Source organism: Oncorhynchus clarkii, chromosome 20 (genome assembly GCF_045791955.1).
Source record: "Oncorhynchus clarkii lewisi isolate Uvic-CL-2024 chromosome 20, UVic_Ocla_1.0, whole genome shotgun sequence".
NCBI classification, from domain to species: Eukaryota; Metazoa; Chordata; class Actinopteri; order Salmoniformes; family Salmonidae; genus Oncorhynchus; species Oncorhynchus clarkii.
The window spans coordinates 32,095,612-32,113,898 of NC_092166.1; the positions used below are offsets into that span (position 1 = coordinate 32,095,612).

At 40.5% G+C, this 18,287-nt stretch overlaps 1 protein-coding gene across 1 annotated transcript; it reads left to right on the forward strand.

The window, feature by feature from the left end:
• The first annotated feature begins 9,039 nt into the window (after positions 1-9,039).
• On the forward strand, positions 9,040-16,848 carry LOC139376237 (peroxiredoxin-1-like). Its single transcript, XM_071118551.1, has 6 exons — positions 9,040-9,079; positions 9,829-9,945; positions 10,162-10,315; positions 14,018-14,140; positions 14,296-14,426; positions 15,532-16,848. Exons 2-6 carry the CDS (start codon positions 9,840-9,842, stop codon positions 15,615-15,617), a joined length of 600 nt encoding a protein of 199 aa, XP_070974652.1. The 5' UTR covers positions 9,040-9,079; positions 9,829-9,839; the 3' UTR covers positions 15,618-16,848.
• The last annotated feature ends 1,439 nt before the right edge of the window (positions 16,849-18,287 follow it).

An 18,287-nucleotide genomic window follows, 5' to 3' on the forward strand; every position in this document is an offset into this window, starting at 1 on the left:
TTTTGTTATGTTACAGCCTTATTATAAAATGTATTAAATACTTTTTTCTCTCATCAATCTACACACAATGCCCCATAATGATAAAGCGAAAACAGGTTTTTAGAAAATGTTCGCAAATTTTTTACTGAAATACCTTATTTACATAAGTATTCAGTCCCTTTGCTATGAGACTCGAAATTGAGCTCAGGTGTCTCCTGTTTCCAATGATCCACCTGTGGTAAATTCGATTGATTGGACATGATTTGGAAAGGCACACACTTGTCTCTACAAGGTCCCACAGTTGACAGTGCATGTCAGAGCAAAAACCAAGCCATGAAGTAAAAGGAATTGTCTGTAGATGTCCGAGACGGATTGTGTCGAAGCACAGATCTGGGGAAGGTTACCAAAACATTTCTGCAGTACTGAAGGTCCCCAAAAACACAGAGGCCTCCATCATTCTTAAAGGGAAGAAGTTTGGAACCACCAAGACTCTTCCTCGAGCTGGTCGGGCCAGCCAGAGCAATCGTTGGGGTAGGGGCTTGGTCAGAGAGGTGACCAAGAACCCGATGGTCACTCTGACAGAGCTCTAGAGTTCCTCTGTGGAGATGGGAGAACCTTTCAGAAGGACAACCATCTCTGCAGCACTCCACCAATCAGGCCTTTATGGTTGAGTTGCCAGACGGAAGCCACTCCTCAGTAAAAGGCAAACGACAGCCCGCTTGAATTTTGCTAAAAGGCACCGAAAGACTCTCAGACTATGAGAAATAAGATTACAATTATCGTGTCTGATGAAACCAAGATTGAACTCTTTGGCCATCACGTCTGGAGGAAACCTAACACCATCCCTATGGTGAAGCATGGTGGTGGTAGCATCATGCTGTTTTTCAGCGGCAGGGACTGAGAGACTAGTCAGGATCGAGGGAAAGATGAATGGAGAAAAGTACAGAGAGATCCTTGATGAAAACCTACTCCCGAGCACTCAGGACCTCAGACTGGGGCGAAGGTTCACCTTCCAACAGGACAACGACCCTAAGCACACCACCAAGACAACGCCGGAGTGGCTTTGGGACAAGTCTCTGATTGTCCTTGAGTGGCACAGCCAGAGACCGGACTTGGACTAAATCGAAAATCTCTGGAGAGACCTGAAAATAGCTGTGCAGCGACGCTCCCCACAGCTTGAGAAGATCTGCAGAGAAGAATGATAGAAACATCCCAAATACAGGTGTGTCAAGATTGTAGCGTCATACCCAAGATGAGTAAAGGGTCTGAATACTTACAGTTGTAGTCGGAAGTTTACATACACCTTAGCCAACTACATTTAAACTCAGTTTTTCATAATTCCTGACATTTAATCCTAGTAATAATTCCCTGTCAGTTAGGATCACCACTTTATTTTAAGAGTGTGAAATGTCAGAATAAAAGTAGAGAGAATGATTTATTTACATTTTTATTTCTTCCATCACATTCCCAGTGGGTCAGAAGTTTACATACACTCAATTAGTATTTGGTAGCATTGCCTTTGAATTGTTTAACTTGGGTCAAACATTTCGAGTAGCCTTCCACAAGCTTCCCACAATAAGTTGGGTGAATTTTGGCCCTTTCCTCCTGACAGAGCTGGTGTAACTGAGTCAGGTTTGTAGGCCTCCTTGCTCACACACGCTTTTTCAGTTCTGTCCACACATTTTCTATAGGATTGAGGTCAGGGCTTTGTGATGGCCACTCCAATACCGTGACTTTGTTGTCCTTAAGCCATTTCGCTACAATTTTGGAAGTATGCTTGGGGTCAATGTCCATTTGGAAGACCCATTTGCGACCAAGCTTTAACTTCCTGACGGATGTCTTGAGATGTTGCTTCTTAAAATTATAAACATAATTTTCCTCTCTCATGATGCCATCTATTTTGTGAAGTGCACCAGTCCCTCCTGTAGAAAAGCACCCCCACAACATGATGCTGCCACCCCGTGCTTCACGGTTGGGATGGTGTTCTTCGGCTTGCAAACCTCCCCCTTTTTCCTCCAGATTGTCATTATGACCAAACAGTTTTATTTTTGTTTTATCAGACCAGAGGACATTTCTACAAAAAGTACGATCTTTTTCCCCATGTGCAGTTGCAAACCGTCTAGTCTGGCTTTTTTATGGCGGTTTTGGAGCAGTGGCTTCTTCCTTGCTGAGTGGCCTTTCAGGTTATGTCGATATAGGACTAGTTTTACTGTGGATATAGATACTTTTGTACCTGTTTCCTCCAGCATCTTCACAAGGTCCTTTGCTGTGGTTCTGGGATTGATTTGCACTTTTCGCACCAAAGTACATTCATCTCTAGGAGATAGAACGCGTCTCCTTCCTGAGCGGTATGACGACTGCATGGTCCCATGGTGTTTATACTTGCGTACTATTGTTTGTACATGACTTGTGTCATGCACAAAGTAGATGTCCTGACCGACTTGCCAAAACTAGTTTGTTAACAAGACATTTGTGGAGTGGTTGAAAAACTAGTTTTAATGACTCCAACTTAAGTGTATGTAATCTTCCGACTTCAACTGTATGTAAATGTGATATTTAATTCATTTATTTTTATAAAAATATTTGACAACATTTCTAAGAACCTGTTTTAGCTTTGTCATTATGGGGTATTGTGTGTAGATTGATTTAATCATTTTTAGAATAAGCCTGTAACGTAACAAAATGTGTAAAAAGTCAAGGGATCTGAATACTTTCCGAATGCACTGTAGGTCCTTAGAAACAGAAGGAACACATTTGCATTTCCAGTCGGTATATGAAAACAGAGAGGACAGTCTAGTGCTCTTCAAACAGCAAATGACTCTATAATTAGTGTTTTTGTGATTATTTAGGTATTATTTATGTCCATTTTATTGTGTTTTTGAAAGCTGAACATTGGGCTGTAGGCCTCTGTTTGATCTGTATCCCACCACACGCTGCCTGCGAGTTTCATAAGGGTTTATTGTGTCGGTCCCCTCTTATCTGGCCCTTCATGTGGTGTCCATGGCAACAACATGCAAAGACATCACCCCAGTTACAGCAGCAGCAGGATGAGGTGGAGGAGAGATGAGGAGAGCCACTGGGCCCTTCAGTGTGCACCCAACAATCTCTGTAGCATATTTTCATCTGAGGGCAGTTAATGACTAGCCTGGTCCCATTGGCATGACAATGGCCTTAGGAGCTGGCAGCACAAGCATATCTGGGACCAGGCTACATGACCACTGTGCACTGTAAACCCCAATGTGCTGTCATTACTCAAAACTTTTGAGGAAATCCGTTGCACTTCATATGTCTGAGCACTGTTACTTAAAGTGATTTCGTAGTCATTACTCAAACCAATATAGTCACTGTGACCCTGTAGGAGGCCAGATTTGATTAGTATCATCTTAAACATTTTAAGGGACTCCTGCACTATGCCTCCAATATAATTTCCCAGTGTGCCTTGCCTTTTCGAGTGAATTGTAGAGTTACCACCCATGACTGTTTTTGTTAGTGGCAGAGACATGGTTGTCGCATTCGTTAATTTCCAGTACAATGGCCTTCACCAGGTGAATGTTATCATTGTAATTACATTCTTTATGACAATACATGACATACAGTATTTCGAAAGTATTCAGACCCCTTGCCCTTTTCCACATTTTGTTGCATTACAGCCTTGTTCTAAAACGGACTTACATTTTCTTTATCCTCAGCATTCTACACGACACCCTATAATGACAAAGCAAAAACAGGTTTTCAGAATTTAAAAACAAAAGTATTACAACAACAAAAAACAGAAATACCGTATTTACATAAGTCTTCAGACCTTTGCTATGAGACTCAACATTGAGCGCAGGTGCATCCTGTTTCCATTGATCATCCTGCGAAATGTTTCTACAACTTGGAGTCCACCTGTGGTAAAGTCAATTAATTGGACATGATTTGGAAAGGCACACACCTGTCTACACATGTTCCCACAGTTGACAGTGCATGTCAGAGCAAAAACCAAGCCATGAGGTCGAAGGAATTGTCCGTAGTGCTCCGGGACGGGATTGTGTCGAAGCACAGATCCGGGGAAGTGTGCAAAAAACATTTCTGCAGCATTGAAGTTCCCCAAGAACACAGTGGCCTCCATCATTCTTAAATGGAAGATGTTTGAAACCACCAAGACTCTTCCTAGAGCTGGCCGCCCGGTCAAACTGAGAAATCAGGGGAGAAGGGCCTTGGTCAGGGAGGTGACCAAGAACCTGATGGTCACTCTGACAGAGCTCCAGAGTGCTTCTATGGAGATGGGAGAACCTTCCAGAAGGACAACCATCTCTGCCGTACTCCACCAATCAGGCGGAACCCACTACTCAGTAGAAGGCACATGACAGCCCACTTGGAGTTTGCCAAAAGGCACCTAAAGACTCTCAGACCATGAGAAATAAGATTATCTTGTCTGATGAAACCAAGATTGAACTCTTTGGCCTGAACGCCAAGCATCACGTCTGGAGGAAACCTGGCACCATCCCTACGGTGATGCATGGTGGTGGCATCATGCTGTGGGGATGTTTTTCAGCGGCAGAGACTGGGAGACGAGTCAGAATTGTGGGAAAAATGAACTGAGCTAATTACAGAGAGATCCTTGATGAAAACCTGCTCCAGAGCGCTCAGGACCTCAGACTGAACATCGAACATCTCTGGAGAGACCTGAAAATAGCTATGCAGCGACACTCCCTATCTAACTTTACAGAGCTTGAGAGGATCTGTAGAGAAGAATGGGAGAAATTCCCAAATACAGGTGTGTCAAGATTGTAGCGTCATACCCAAGAAGACTTGAGGCTGTAATCGCTGCCAAAGGTGCTTCCACAAAGTACTGAGTAAAGAATCTGAATAGTTATGTAAATGGGATTTTTTCAGATTTTTGTTTGATTTTATACGTTTGCAAAAATATCTAAAAACCTGTTTTTGCTTTGCCATTATGGATTATTGTGTGTAGATTGATGAGGGGAAAAAAACAATTTAATACATTTTAGAATAAGACTGTTACGTAGCAAAGTGTGGAAAACTTAAGAGTTCTGAATACTTTCCGAATGCACTGTACAGTATATTTAAGCAGGGGGTGTGGTATACGGCCAATATACCACGGCTAAGTGCTGTTCTTATGTGCGACCCAATGCGGAGGGCCTGGATACAGCCCTTAGCTGTGGTATCTTGGCCATATACCACAAACCCCCGAGGTACCTTATTACTATTATAAACTGGTTACCAAAGTAATTAGAGCAGTAAAAATACATGTTTTGTCATACCCGTGGTATACAGTCTGATATACCCCGGCTGTCAGCCAATCAGCATTCAGGGCGCGAACCACCCAGTTGATAATATCATATAAGCCAGATTCTCCAGAGCAAATAGAGTTCTATTCTAGTTATCACTGGAATTCTCAGAGTAAATATTACAGGCACTCTCAGATTAAGTATGCTCAGGTGGTCAATGGTCTTACGCTAACACATTTAAAGCTTTGTTAGGGTGATCCACACGAGTAGCAGAAGTAGTAGTAGCAGAAGCAGTAGTAGTAGTAGTAGTAGTAGTAGTACTAGTAGTAGTAGGTCAATAGACTAAACAATCAGAGATGGGAAAGGAGTGGATAAAGTGGATGTCGTAAAATGTCATTTCATCGAGGGGTAATAAAGTTGTGTAATAGTTGGAGATCCTCTGCTGTAAAATGTAGATGATATGGTGTCTGTGTTACATGATGGGAGCTTCATGATTGTGTGACCCCAGCATAACTGTTGACTTGGATTAGAAGAGGGGGGCTCATAGGAGAGGGCTTCTGTGGGCTTTTGCTGCTCTCCCTGAAAATATCTCTTTAAAGATGACAAAATGAAATGTTTTGATTGATTGTAAGACTGTCGATATTTTATGCAATAACTGTCACATACGTTATCTAGACTTACGTCTATAGTTCTGCATGTTGAGAAGAGAATTAAAGAGAATTGAATGGTTAGATGATAAGAGAAGACAAGGGTGGGGGACATGACTACTGTCTTTTCCATTAGTCATCTTTACGCATAGGAGTTTTCCACCGCAGGTTATTTCACATGGAATGATGATGAAATGTGCGTAGTCATGGTGCTGTGAGGCAGTCAAATGTGGTCAGTGCTATCCTGGATCTTTGGGACGTCCCAACCCTAAACCCTAATCTTAACCCTTACCTTATTAACCATTTTAAATGTTAACTTCAGCGGTAATGGACGTCCCAAGGATTCCGGATAGCACGGACTGTAGTCAAAGAACTTAAATTAATTGGCTGTGGCAAGCTAAATCAATGGCTACAAGAGGGTCTTATCTTTAAAAGGAAGAATCTTAATAACCAAGGCTGAAGGTATCTCTAGGCTAACATATGGTGTTCTATCTTTATAGCTTGATGGTAAAATAAGCAAGGAGATAGACCAGACGCTTTTCAACTTTCTGTGGAGAAACCGTGCCCACTACATTAAGAAAACTGATGTAATGAACACTTATGAGTATGGTGGGCTGAATTTTCTGGACTTTACGAACTTAAATAATACGTTTAAAGATCAATTGGATAAAAAAATGATATCCTATTGGTGAGCCAACTTGTACAGTTGAAGTCGGAAGTTTACATACACTTAGGTTGGAACCATTAAAACTTGTTTTTTAACCACTCCACAAATTTCTTGTTAACAAACTATAGTTTGACAAGTCGGTTAGGACATCTACTTTGTGCATGACACAAGTAATTGTTCCAACAATTGTTTACAGACAGATTATTTCACTTATAGTTCACTGTATCACAATTCCAGTGGGTCAGAAGTTTACATACACTAAGTTAACTGTGCCTTTAAACAGCTTGGAAAATTCCAGAAACGATGTCATAAGCTAATTGACATAATTTGAGTCAATTGGAGGTGTACCTTTGGATGTATTTCAAGGCCTATCTTCAAACTCAGTGCCTCTTTGCTTGACATATTGGGAAAATCAAAAGAAATCAGCCAAGACCTCAGAAATAAATTGTAGACTCCAAAAGTCTGGTTCATCCTTGGGAGCATTTTCCAAACACCTGAAGGTACCACGTTCATCTGTACAGACAATAGTACGCAAGTATAAACACCATGGGAACACGCAGCCGTGATACCGCTCAGGAAGGAGACGCGTTTTGTCTCCTTTTGTCTAGAGATGCAGTTTGGTGCAAAAAGTGCAAATCAATCCCAGAACAACTGCAAAGGACCTTGTGATCATGCTGGAGGAAATGGGTACAAAAGTATCTACTGTATATCCACAGTAAAACGAGTCCTATATCAACATAACCTGAAAGGCCACTCAGCAAGGAAGAACCCACTGCTCCAAAACCGCCATAAAAAAAGCCAGACTACGGTTTGTAACTGCACATGGGGACAAAGATCGTACTTTTTGTAGAAATGTCCTCTGGTCTGATGAAACAAATATATAACTCTTTGGCCATAATGACCATCGTTATGTTTGGAGGAAAAAGGGGGAGGCTTGCAAGCCAGAGAACACCATCCCAACCATGAAGCACGGGGGTGGCAGCATCATGTTGTGGGGGTGCTTTGCTGCAAGAGGGACTGGTGTACTTCACAAAATAGATGGCATTATGAGGGGGGAAAATTATGTGGATATATTGAAGCAACAGGGCTTTGAAGGGCAGAACTGAAAAAGCGTGTGCGAGCAAGGAGGCCTACAAACCTGACTCAGTTACACCAGCTCTGTCAGGAGGAAAGGGCCAAAATTCACCCAACTTATTGTGGGAAGCTTGTGGAAGGCTACTCGAAATGTTTGACCCAAGTTAAACAATTCAAAGGCAATGCTACCAAATACTAATTGAGTGTATGTAAACTTCTGACCCACTGGGAATGTGATGAAAGAAATAAAAGCTAAAATAAATCATTCTCTCTACTATTATTCTGACATTTCACATTCTTAAAATAAAGTGGTGATCCTAACTGACCTAAAACAGGGACTTTTTACTATGATTAAATGTCAGGAATTGTGAAAAACTGGGTTTAAATGTATTTGCCTAAGGTGTATGTAAACTTTTGACAAATGTAAATGCAGAGTTTTTTTTACTTAGTTATAAGGAATTCTTATCTCTTTACAAGATCCCTGTAACACCCAAAGAGTTTGCAATCGTTTTAAATGCCATTCCCTCAGGTGTTGCTTTATTATTCAGGAACGTGTCAATACCTGACCCTCAGAGCCTACCTTCCATTAACCCTGTTGACTCATAAGTAGGAAAGATTTGTTTCTCTTTTGGTCCATTCAACAACAGAGCGATACGAACCTTGTTTCAGCAGGATGTTGTGTCTATCTATACCTTATGCAATGCCTTATTGGAAAGTTTTTATTGATAATATTTGTTGGAAAAAAGTTTGGATGTTGCCACACACATACCTACTTGTTCACTAAATTAAGGAAGTTTCCTGTAAAAAATGTCATAAATAATATCCTGCCAACCACTATGTGAAGAAGTTTAAGGAAAACAAACTCAAATGACCACCCAGAAACAGTGTTGCATCTTTTTTGGCATTGTGTTCGTAAGGAAACTGTGGCAAGACATCAGTAGATTTATAATTGAACACATTTATGAAGATTTTACACTATTGTGGAGAAATCTACTGCTTGGATATTTTACCTACAATATAAATAAGTTTGAACAATTTCATGTAATTAATTTCATTATTCTTTTGGCCAAATTTCATATTCACAAATGCAAATTTACAAACAAAACACACATGTTCTTACCTTACAAAAATACATTTAACTATATTTTAAGACCATTAAATTCTCTGCTAACAAAAAAGATGTTACACTTATAATTCTATGTCTGTCCCTTAAGGTCCCTGTGTAATGTGATATTGTAAACCCTAGCCCAATTGTCCTTTGGATATTATTTATATATACTTGTGTTCCCATATGTACTTCCTGTATTGAATTGTTGTTAATGAAAATAATAATACAAATAAATAAATTAAGAATGGGCTGTGGCCATTGGCAGTGTTCTTACATCGCGAGAATTGAGCTGCTGTATATAGTTCCATGCGATGAATCTCACTCTTCGCACTCCGCATCTCAAGCTGCTGCTGTAAGGATCAAGGCAGAGGTATGTGTTTTGTAGGGCTACACTTTCAATATATCATGAAATATATAGGCTAAAGCATGTTTTCGGTCATTCCAAAAAAAAGAAAGTGAAAACTTAGCCATACAATGACTAATAGTTTCTAACCTTTATTACCTTATCATTTCATTTGTGTGCAATCTTACCAGAATTAAACTTGTAGCCTACATTTCCATTGATGACAGAATAAATGCGTTTGTTTATCTTTGCAATCGTTTTTGGGGGGGGGGATGATGTCCAAGTGGCCTACATAATTAATTTATTCAATGGAATATTGGAATAAAAAAAATCAGGTGAGGGGAAAAAATCAATGTCGAGAAAAAAACGAATGCAGGTTTACGAAATAGGACTGACTGCGTGTGCAATATAGTAAAAGGTTTTAACACTTGCCTGGCAAGAACAGCCTGTTGAACTATGTGATTAATGCTTAAAATAAAGACAGAAATTGCCATTTAGGAAACACCTGTCGATTAGGCGTTGCTCATGAAAGAAGTGAAATCTTCCATAGAATCAATTTCCTATTCCTGCCTGTATTGTTTTCAGTTATTTTCACATTATAGCTTCAATGCTGAAAATGTATAGAAAGAGGATGGAGAGAGCATCCCAGTTCATCTTTTATGTCCAGTTATCTTCGTGCTTTTTGTGTACTACCATGAGTGGTGCATACTGTACATTGACAGCATACATAAAACAGTAAAGGCCTATTTGTTCAATTTATCTTCCTCCCCCTCCAGTGAAACTGAAGATGGCTGCAGGTAAAGCGCGCATCGGGCATCTGGCCCCTGACTTCAAGGCCACAGCAGTCATGCCAGATGGACAGTTTAAAGACCTCAGCATTTCCAACTACAGAGGTAGACCTACTGTTACGCTTCATAGTATTTGGCACTGTCCTTTGTTTTGTATCTGTGTGGTCGGATTTGTGACCGGTTCAGGATCTTAAAGTTCGATAATACAGCAATGACCTATAAGCCTGTCGGATAAGATTTGAGTTACATTGAATATGCGCTTCCAGGCTCCGCAACTTGCTAGGTTTGTCTAATGGTGTGTCTTGTGCTGCTTGCCTGCAGGGAAGTATGTGGTGTTCTTCTTCTACCCACTGGACTTCACCTTTGTGTGCCCCACTGAGATCATCGCCTTCAGTGATGCTGCCGAGGAGTTCAGGAAGATCGGCTGCGAGGTCATTGGTGCCTCTGTTGACTCCCACTTCTGCCATCTTGCCTGGTACGAGTCTTTTGCACAATTATTTTGCCTTATGAAGATTTCATCCTAGGTGACGCAAGATAAGTGCACAAGATAAAGCTTGTGCAGTGATCTTTTCATTTCATTTTTCAAAAGTATTTTTATTCAAGTTTTACAAAATGTACATCAATGTAAGTACAAAGATTTGACCATATCCCAACCAGCTTTCCTTCCTTCCTCCAAATAACACATTCAGAAGAGCGGAGTAGGGCAGGAAGAGAAGCAGAAATACAAGAATGTGCCTCTAGGTATTACCATGGGGTATCTGGAGCATGTAACCAGAATGGCAATTCTGTTGGCTGCCCAGTAATAGTATAATAGTATACAGTAAAAGATTGGCTGCCCAGTAATAGTATAATAGTATACAGTAAAAGGTTGGCTGCCCAGTAATAGTATAATAGTATACAGTAAAATGTTGGCTGCCCAGTAATAGTATAATAGTATACAGTAACAAGTTGGCTGCCCAGTAATAGTATACAAAGTTGGATAGTGCATGACCTCCACTAAACTTGCATCTCTGAAGTTAAGATCTACTGACTCTGGGTACCTTTCCTCCCCAGATAAATGTGGTAACAGCCTGATTGATTGACTTAAAAACAACAACAACAAAAAAAATGGTAAAGACAATGGGATAGATTGAAATGGATAGTTATTTGGGTGAACTGTTCATTTTTACAGCATTAATCCTTCCTATAAGTGATAGTGGTAAGCTACCCCCATCTCTGAAAATCAGATTTCATTTGCATAAGGAAGGGAGCAAAGTTTGCAGAAAAAAAGAGCATGTAATGAACAAGTTACGTTCAACTCCAAGGTATTTGAAACCAGAGCTAAAAAGGCACGTCGGTCTGCTGGAACTGTAGCGCTGCTGGATTGAGTGGGAAGCACTCGCTTCTCTGGAGTTTCAGTTTCAGCTTGTAACCAAGAGAAGGAGCCAAAGTTCTCCAGAATAGAAAGGATAGAAGGTAAACAGGTTACAGGGTTAGTTACATAGAGTAACAAATCATCTGCATATAATGACAACCTATGTTCAACTCCTTCCTGTGTTACACCTTGGAAAGAGGAGGATGCCCGTGAAGCTACTGAAAGTGGCTCAATGGCGACGGCAAATAACAAAGGGGACATTGGGGCAGCCTGTCCCACGTTCCAGGACAAAAGAGTCAGAACGGTTGACATTGGTACAGACACTGGCCTGGGGAGATGTATACAAGAGATGGATCCATGAGCTAAATTTGTCCCCAAGTCAAAAAAAAAATGTAACAGTAGCAAATAGGTACTCCCATTCAATTCTGTCGAATGCCTTCTCTGCATCTAGGGAGATTACCACCTCAGGGGAGTTGGAGAATTGTTTAGAATAAATCATGTTAAACCGTCTGAATATTTTAAAAATTCTGTCCTTTTATAAAGCTGGTTTGTTACTGTGATATGAGTCCTGGTAAGACTACTTCCAGACACCTTGCTATCACCTTCGCCAGCACCTTTACATCCACATTAAGGAGACTTAGGGCCCTAAATGAAGAACAGGAAGTGGGGTCTTTCCCCTTCTTAAGGTGAAGCGCTATTGAAGCCTGTGTTAGGGTAGGTGGCAGCGAGCCACGTTCAAGTGATTCATTATACATAGATACAAGTAAAGGGGCTAACTTGGTATGGAATTTCTTAAAGAACTCCGTTGGAAACCCATCGGGCCCTGGAGGTTTTCTGCTCTGCATTGACTTGATAGACTGAATATCTTTTTCAAGGCTGAGAGGAGAATCAAGGTAATCTACAGTTTCAGCCTCAACTGTGGGAGTCTCCAGTTCACCCGAAAATATTGGCAGTATCTGATGGAAATTCAGACGTTTACAGGGAGGAATAGAAGGATTTGAAGGTGTCATTGATCCCCGTAGGGTCAGAAATCAAGCTATGAGAGGAATCTTTCATTTGGGGAATCAGACGGCTAGCAGCGCTGCGTTTTAATTGGTGTGCGAGCAGACGACTTGCCATGTTCATAGTAGGTACCACATGAATGCAATAGTAACCGTTCTGCGTCTGTAGTGGACAAGAGATTGAATTCAGATTGTAAATTCAAGCGTTGCTTATACAGCTCTGGAGATGGCGTCAAGGCATATTGGTGGTCTAAGTCAAGGATGGCTTTAGTGAGTTCTTCTAGTTTAGCTTTCCGAGTTTTGTTTAAATGAGAAAAATAAGAAAAGGCCTGAAGTGATTCCCATAAGAGAGAATGAGAGGTTGAGCTTGTCTGATTTGAAAATAATTTATTATCAAATAGAAGTGGGGATAACGTTACAGACGTCTGCAACAGACCGGAGAAGATAATTGAATCTCCAACAGAGAGGAGTACGAGTTTGTCCTGATAGGATGTCGAGGGCTAAAGGTCCACGGTCAGAAATGACCATGGGTAAATATTCAGAAGAGGTGACATTTGGAAGTAACTTATGATCAATAAAGAAGTAGTCAATACGAGAAAAAGAATGGTGTACATGTGAGAAAAAATAGAACACTGCCTGGGGATTCTGACATCTCCAGGGATCTGTACACCCATTCTGAACCATAAAACCTGAGAAGGACTTTGACATAGCAGGAGACATAGTTCTGGGGTTGGAGTGGTCTAAAGCCGGGCTAATAACACAATTCAGATCCACGCCAAATATCAAAAGATGGGTGTTCAGAGAAGGGATTTTCCCCAGCAACCAATTTGACAAATTCATCATCATCAAAATTAGGAGCATATACATTGTCCAATTCTACAGGTGTGTGCCAAATGGTGCCAGTTATGATGAAATATCTCTCGTTACTGTCTGAAATAACATTAGTAGTAGAGAAATATATTATTTTACTAACCAAAATTGCAACCTCTCTGGCTTTGGAGTTAAAGTCTGAATGGGAAAACCTGGCTGAACCTGGAGTTTTGTAGCCTTGAGTGATCTTTAATGCGTGAATCAGCTTTTAGCTTTTCAAAAGGGAGAAGATCCTAGACCTCTTGACAGGATTATTCATTGTTTTAGTATTCCAAGATAAAAAACTTTATAGGATTAGGCCTACCTATTACAATTATTAGCTTTGTTAGCCATCTACAATATTGAAAGGAAAAAGGTGTGCAAAGACAGAGAAAACTGATGAAAAAAAGCGAGGAAAAATCAATACATTTGAACAAAAAAGGTCACCCCTCTTTCTCTCCCACCAAAACCCAAAGTCTCCTTCCCCAGCAAATGGAGACAGCAGGTTGACGTTGGCGCAGCTTCGGTGCATATAAACGGAGAACCTTCCTATCCTAACTCGGAGAGGCTCCATAGCACGAGTAGTGAAATCCATTTGAAAAGGCATTCACAAAACAGTAAAGTAGGTCCACAAATACCACACGTTTGCACGGTCCAAAGATGCTGAAAGAAATCACATTTCTCCACTCCTATTTCTGATACTAAATCATCATTTGGTGTATCATTTTACTGCAATACTATTATATTAGGCTACATGTGAGAGTTATAGGCCTACAGTCAGTGTACATATTTCAGTTACTAGAGTAGGCTAAAACTTCAGTGTCCAAATATATATATTTTTTATTCAGAGGACCGGCATACATAAACCTGTTTACTACTATCCACGTCCGTCTGTATACCACAGCTGGCAGGGACGCTTGGTCTCAGACACACAAAAAAATGCTAAATTCCGTCTCGTCGTGTGTTCTTACAGGACCAACACACCTCGTAAGCAGGGCGGTCTGGGTCCAATGAAGATCCCTCTGGTAGCCGACACACTCCGTTCCATCTCCACGGACTACGGGGTGCTGAAGGAGGACGAGGGCATTGCCTACAGGTGGGTTCACACCAGACAAGTTCAAGGGTCAAAGTTCAGTGTTTCTATGACCGACTGGGACAAAACCTGGGTAATGTGCCCAACATAAGACTACGTGCAAAACAAGACTAACACAAGCATAAATGACTCAATCTATACCCTACTTGTTTTTTCAGGGGCCTATTCATTATTGACGCCAAGGGCCTCTTGAGGCAGATCACCATCAACGACCTTCCAGTGGGACGCTCCATAGACGAGACCCTGCGTCTGGTGCAGGCCTTTCAGTTCACTGACAAACACGGAGAGGGTACATAACTAACCCTGTTTTCTTTTTGTTTTCTAAAAGACGATGCCTCCTTATCCTACACAGAATCAGGCTAACCTTTTGCAGTGACATATTTGACCATGTACCGTCAGAAGACGTACACTATGTCAGGGATCATCAACTAGATTCAGTCGCGGGCCAATTTTATTTATTGAGCAGATGGTCCAGGGACTGGAACATAATTATAAATCATTTGTACGCAAGAAGCCCAAACAGATACTGTATTTGACAAAAACATAATAATTTCAAACCTTGATTACATTGGTACACAATCACATATGTCTCTCTATTTCCATTTAATAATGGAAATTGAAGTAAAAAATATATCACTAGCCACTTTAAACAATGCTACTTAATATAATGTTTACATACCCTACATTACTCATCTCATATGTATATACTGTGCTCTATACCATCTACTGCATCTCTATGTAATACATGTATCACTAGCCACTTTAAACAATGCCACTTAATATAATGTTTACATACCCTACATTACTCATCTCATATGTATATACTGTGCTCTATACCATCCACTGCATCTTGCCTATGCCGTTCTGTACCATCACTCATTCATATATCTTTATGTACATATTCTTTATCCCTTTACACGTGTGTATAAGGTAGTAGTTTTGGAATTGTTAGGTTAGATTGCTCGTTGGTTATTTATTACTGCATTGTTGGAACTAGAAGCACAAGCATTTCGCTACACTCGCATTAACATCTGCTAACCATGTGTATGTGACAAATACATTTGATTTGAAATGTTTAGTTATAGATTTCCTAAATTAAAATCATTTTGAGGTGAATTCCTATTGATTTTAGTAATACATGTCCAAAAAGCTTTTTGGGGCTCAGAAACTTTTGGGAGGCCAAGTGCAGCCAGTTGATGATACCTGCACTATGTGAACAGTATTTAGAGCACTATTACCACTCTCTTTTAAGGTAACATTCTGTTTGTAACAGCTGAGAATGTTAGGCTGATAGATGTCAGAATGTGTAAAAATGTCAAGCTCAGGTTCAAAGTGTTTTGTTTATCATACTGCACTGTCCTGACACTCACACTTCTTCTCTGGTGTTTCCTCAGTCTGTCCCGCCGGCTGGAAACCAGGAAGTGACACCATCAAGCCCGACATCCAGAAGAGCAAAGACTTCTTCTCCAAGCAGCACTAAGACGATGAGTGTCTGCAGCCTGTTGTAGGACAACTAGAATTACAGTACATTTCAATAGAACAATAGGCTACTGCGCTTCACTATCGATGTGCCTGGGAACTGTAGAACAATGCCATCAGCATCCCATTATCTGTCATTATCATTATTATGTGTTTAGATAGAAATTATGACCAAAGAATCTAGATTAGATTGTGTTGGAGAGGTTTTAGTGTCATTAACCAGGTTCCATCCAACCTTTTTTATGCGAGTAAAGTACGTCGGTTGAAAAATGTCACGACAGATCTGATGGAAACTGTGAATTTGTCGGTAAACTTTCCAAATGACGACAAAACAATATACGCTAGACATGGTGGTATCGTTTTTGTCTGTAAAATGTATTTTGAGAGAAATGGCAGTGGAAAGGCTTTTATGCGCAAATTTCAATATAATATATGTATTTTAATTATTGTCACCATCCTATCAAAGTCAACTTGGGAGTCATGTGATGACATGTGTGGTCCTCCCACCACGACTCGGGGAAGCATGCAGTTTATTAGGCTACAGATGAAATAAGTTATGAACTTCACAGGGTGGTGAATATGCCAGTTGGTGAGCTTGATGATCCTTTCCAATAAATATTGAGGGTCTTATTCTGGTGACATGTTGATCGATGTTTGGCTGCCGTTTGACAAATTAAAATAATCTCGCTCTTTTGTCCATACTAACCTCATGTGTAGGCTATACCAGCACTGTATCTGCAAGCTGTTGGCTGTAGCGCACGTGCCAATACCAGAGTGGGCACATTCGCTACATAAGGCAACATTCTTTGTTACAAAACCATCAGTAGAGTTGGAAACACATTTAACTTGTATTTTTTATTTGGTACATGGGAATAGAATTGCTAAAGTATTTTATGTGCACTACGTCATCTTGCACAGATTTTTATCCGCGACAAGTCAATGTGATGGAAACACATCTCTGGTGAGAAAAGGTGCATATTTTATTCATGCAGATTTTAGAATATTCACATGAAAATCTGTCGCCAGTTAGATGGAAGCCTAGCTAATGATGTCACCCTATTGTTTTCTGTTGTATCATTTTGGTAACATAGTTTTTATCTTTAGGCCACAGTCTGAAATGAGGAAAAGCAGCTTTACTGGAAAAAAGTGGAGAAAACTTTTGTTTTTTTTACAGTGAAAAACAAACTACTCAAATGTCCTTTCATCTTCTAAATAAAAACTTACAGAGCAAACAGTTTTTTTTCCTTGACAGATTATCAGAAAAACAAACTTAACATGTTTGTTAATGACTTTTTGTATGACTTACAATGAAATTGAAATCTGGGTTAATTGACCAATTTAGTTTGCAATTCTGTTTTGTTTTATGGTGAATTTAGCTACAATGCAGCTAGACATGATACACTGCATTACCAAAAGTATGTGGACAACTGTTTATCAAACATCTCATTCCAAAATCATGGACATTAATATGTACTTGGTCCACCCTTTGCTTCTATAACAGCCTCCACTCCTATGGGAAGGGTTTCCACTAGATGTTGGAATATTGCTGTGGGGACTTGCTTCCATTCAGCCACGAGCATTAGTGAAGTCGGGCACTGATGTTGGGCGATTAGGCCTGGCTCACAGTCGGCGTTCCAATTCATCCCAAAGGTGATTGATGAGGTTGAGGTCAGGTCTCTTTGCAGTTCTTCCACACCAATCTCAACAAACCATTTCTGTACGGACCTCGCTTTGTCATGCTGAAACAGGCAAGGGCCTTCCCCAAACTGTTGCCACAGTTGGAAGCACAGAATCTTCTAGAATGCCATTGTATGCTGTAGCGTTAAAGATTTCTCTGCACTGGAACTAAGGGGCCTATCCTGAACCATGAATAACAGCCCAAGACCATTATTCCTCCTCCAAAGTGGAGGAGGTAGCGTTCTTCTGGCATCTGCCAAACCCAGTTTTGTTCGTTGGACTGCCAGATGGTGAAGCTTGATTCATCACTCCAGAGAATTTGTTCCACAGTCCAATGGCGGCGAGCTTTACACCACTCCAGCCGACGCTCGCGCTTTGCGGCTGAGCCGTTGTTGCTCCTAGACATTTCCACATCACAATAATAGCACTTACAGTTGACCGGGGCAGCAATTTGATACACTGACTTGTTGGAAAGGTGGCATCCTATGACGGTGCCACATTGAAAGTCACTGAGCTCTTCAGTAAGGCCATTCTACTGCCAATGTGTGTCTATGGAGACACATTTTCATTTTTATATACGCAGCAACGGGTGTGGCTGAAATAGACAAATCCACTAATTTGAAGAGGTGTCCACATACTTTTGTATATACTGGTTGACCAATAGAATAGCATCATCTTAGGCTCCCTCTTAAACCAGCTTAAATTAAATGAATGTGCCAAAACTTTGCAACTGCAAAAAAAGGCAGCAAAAGCAAAGGACAAGGTAGCATAACCAAAAATTGCAGGCAAAGATGGAAGCATTTCATCGCAATCACGCAATCATTGAAAACATGTTTCACCCCAAAAAATTGGGGGGCATTCATATATATATTTTTTGCATTAATTTACAATTAATTTGTTCTTGCCTTTCAATATTATTTATTCTGCTCTCAATACTATTGGGTTAATGTTTTGCTTTCAATATCATCATTTTTCGTGTAACACTAAGAAATTT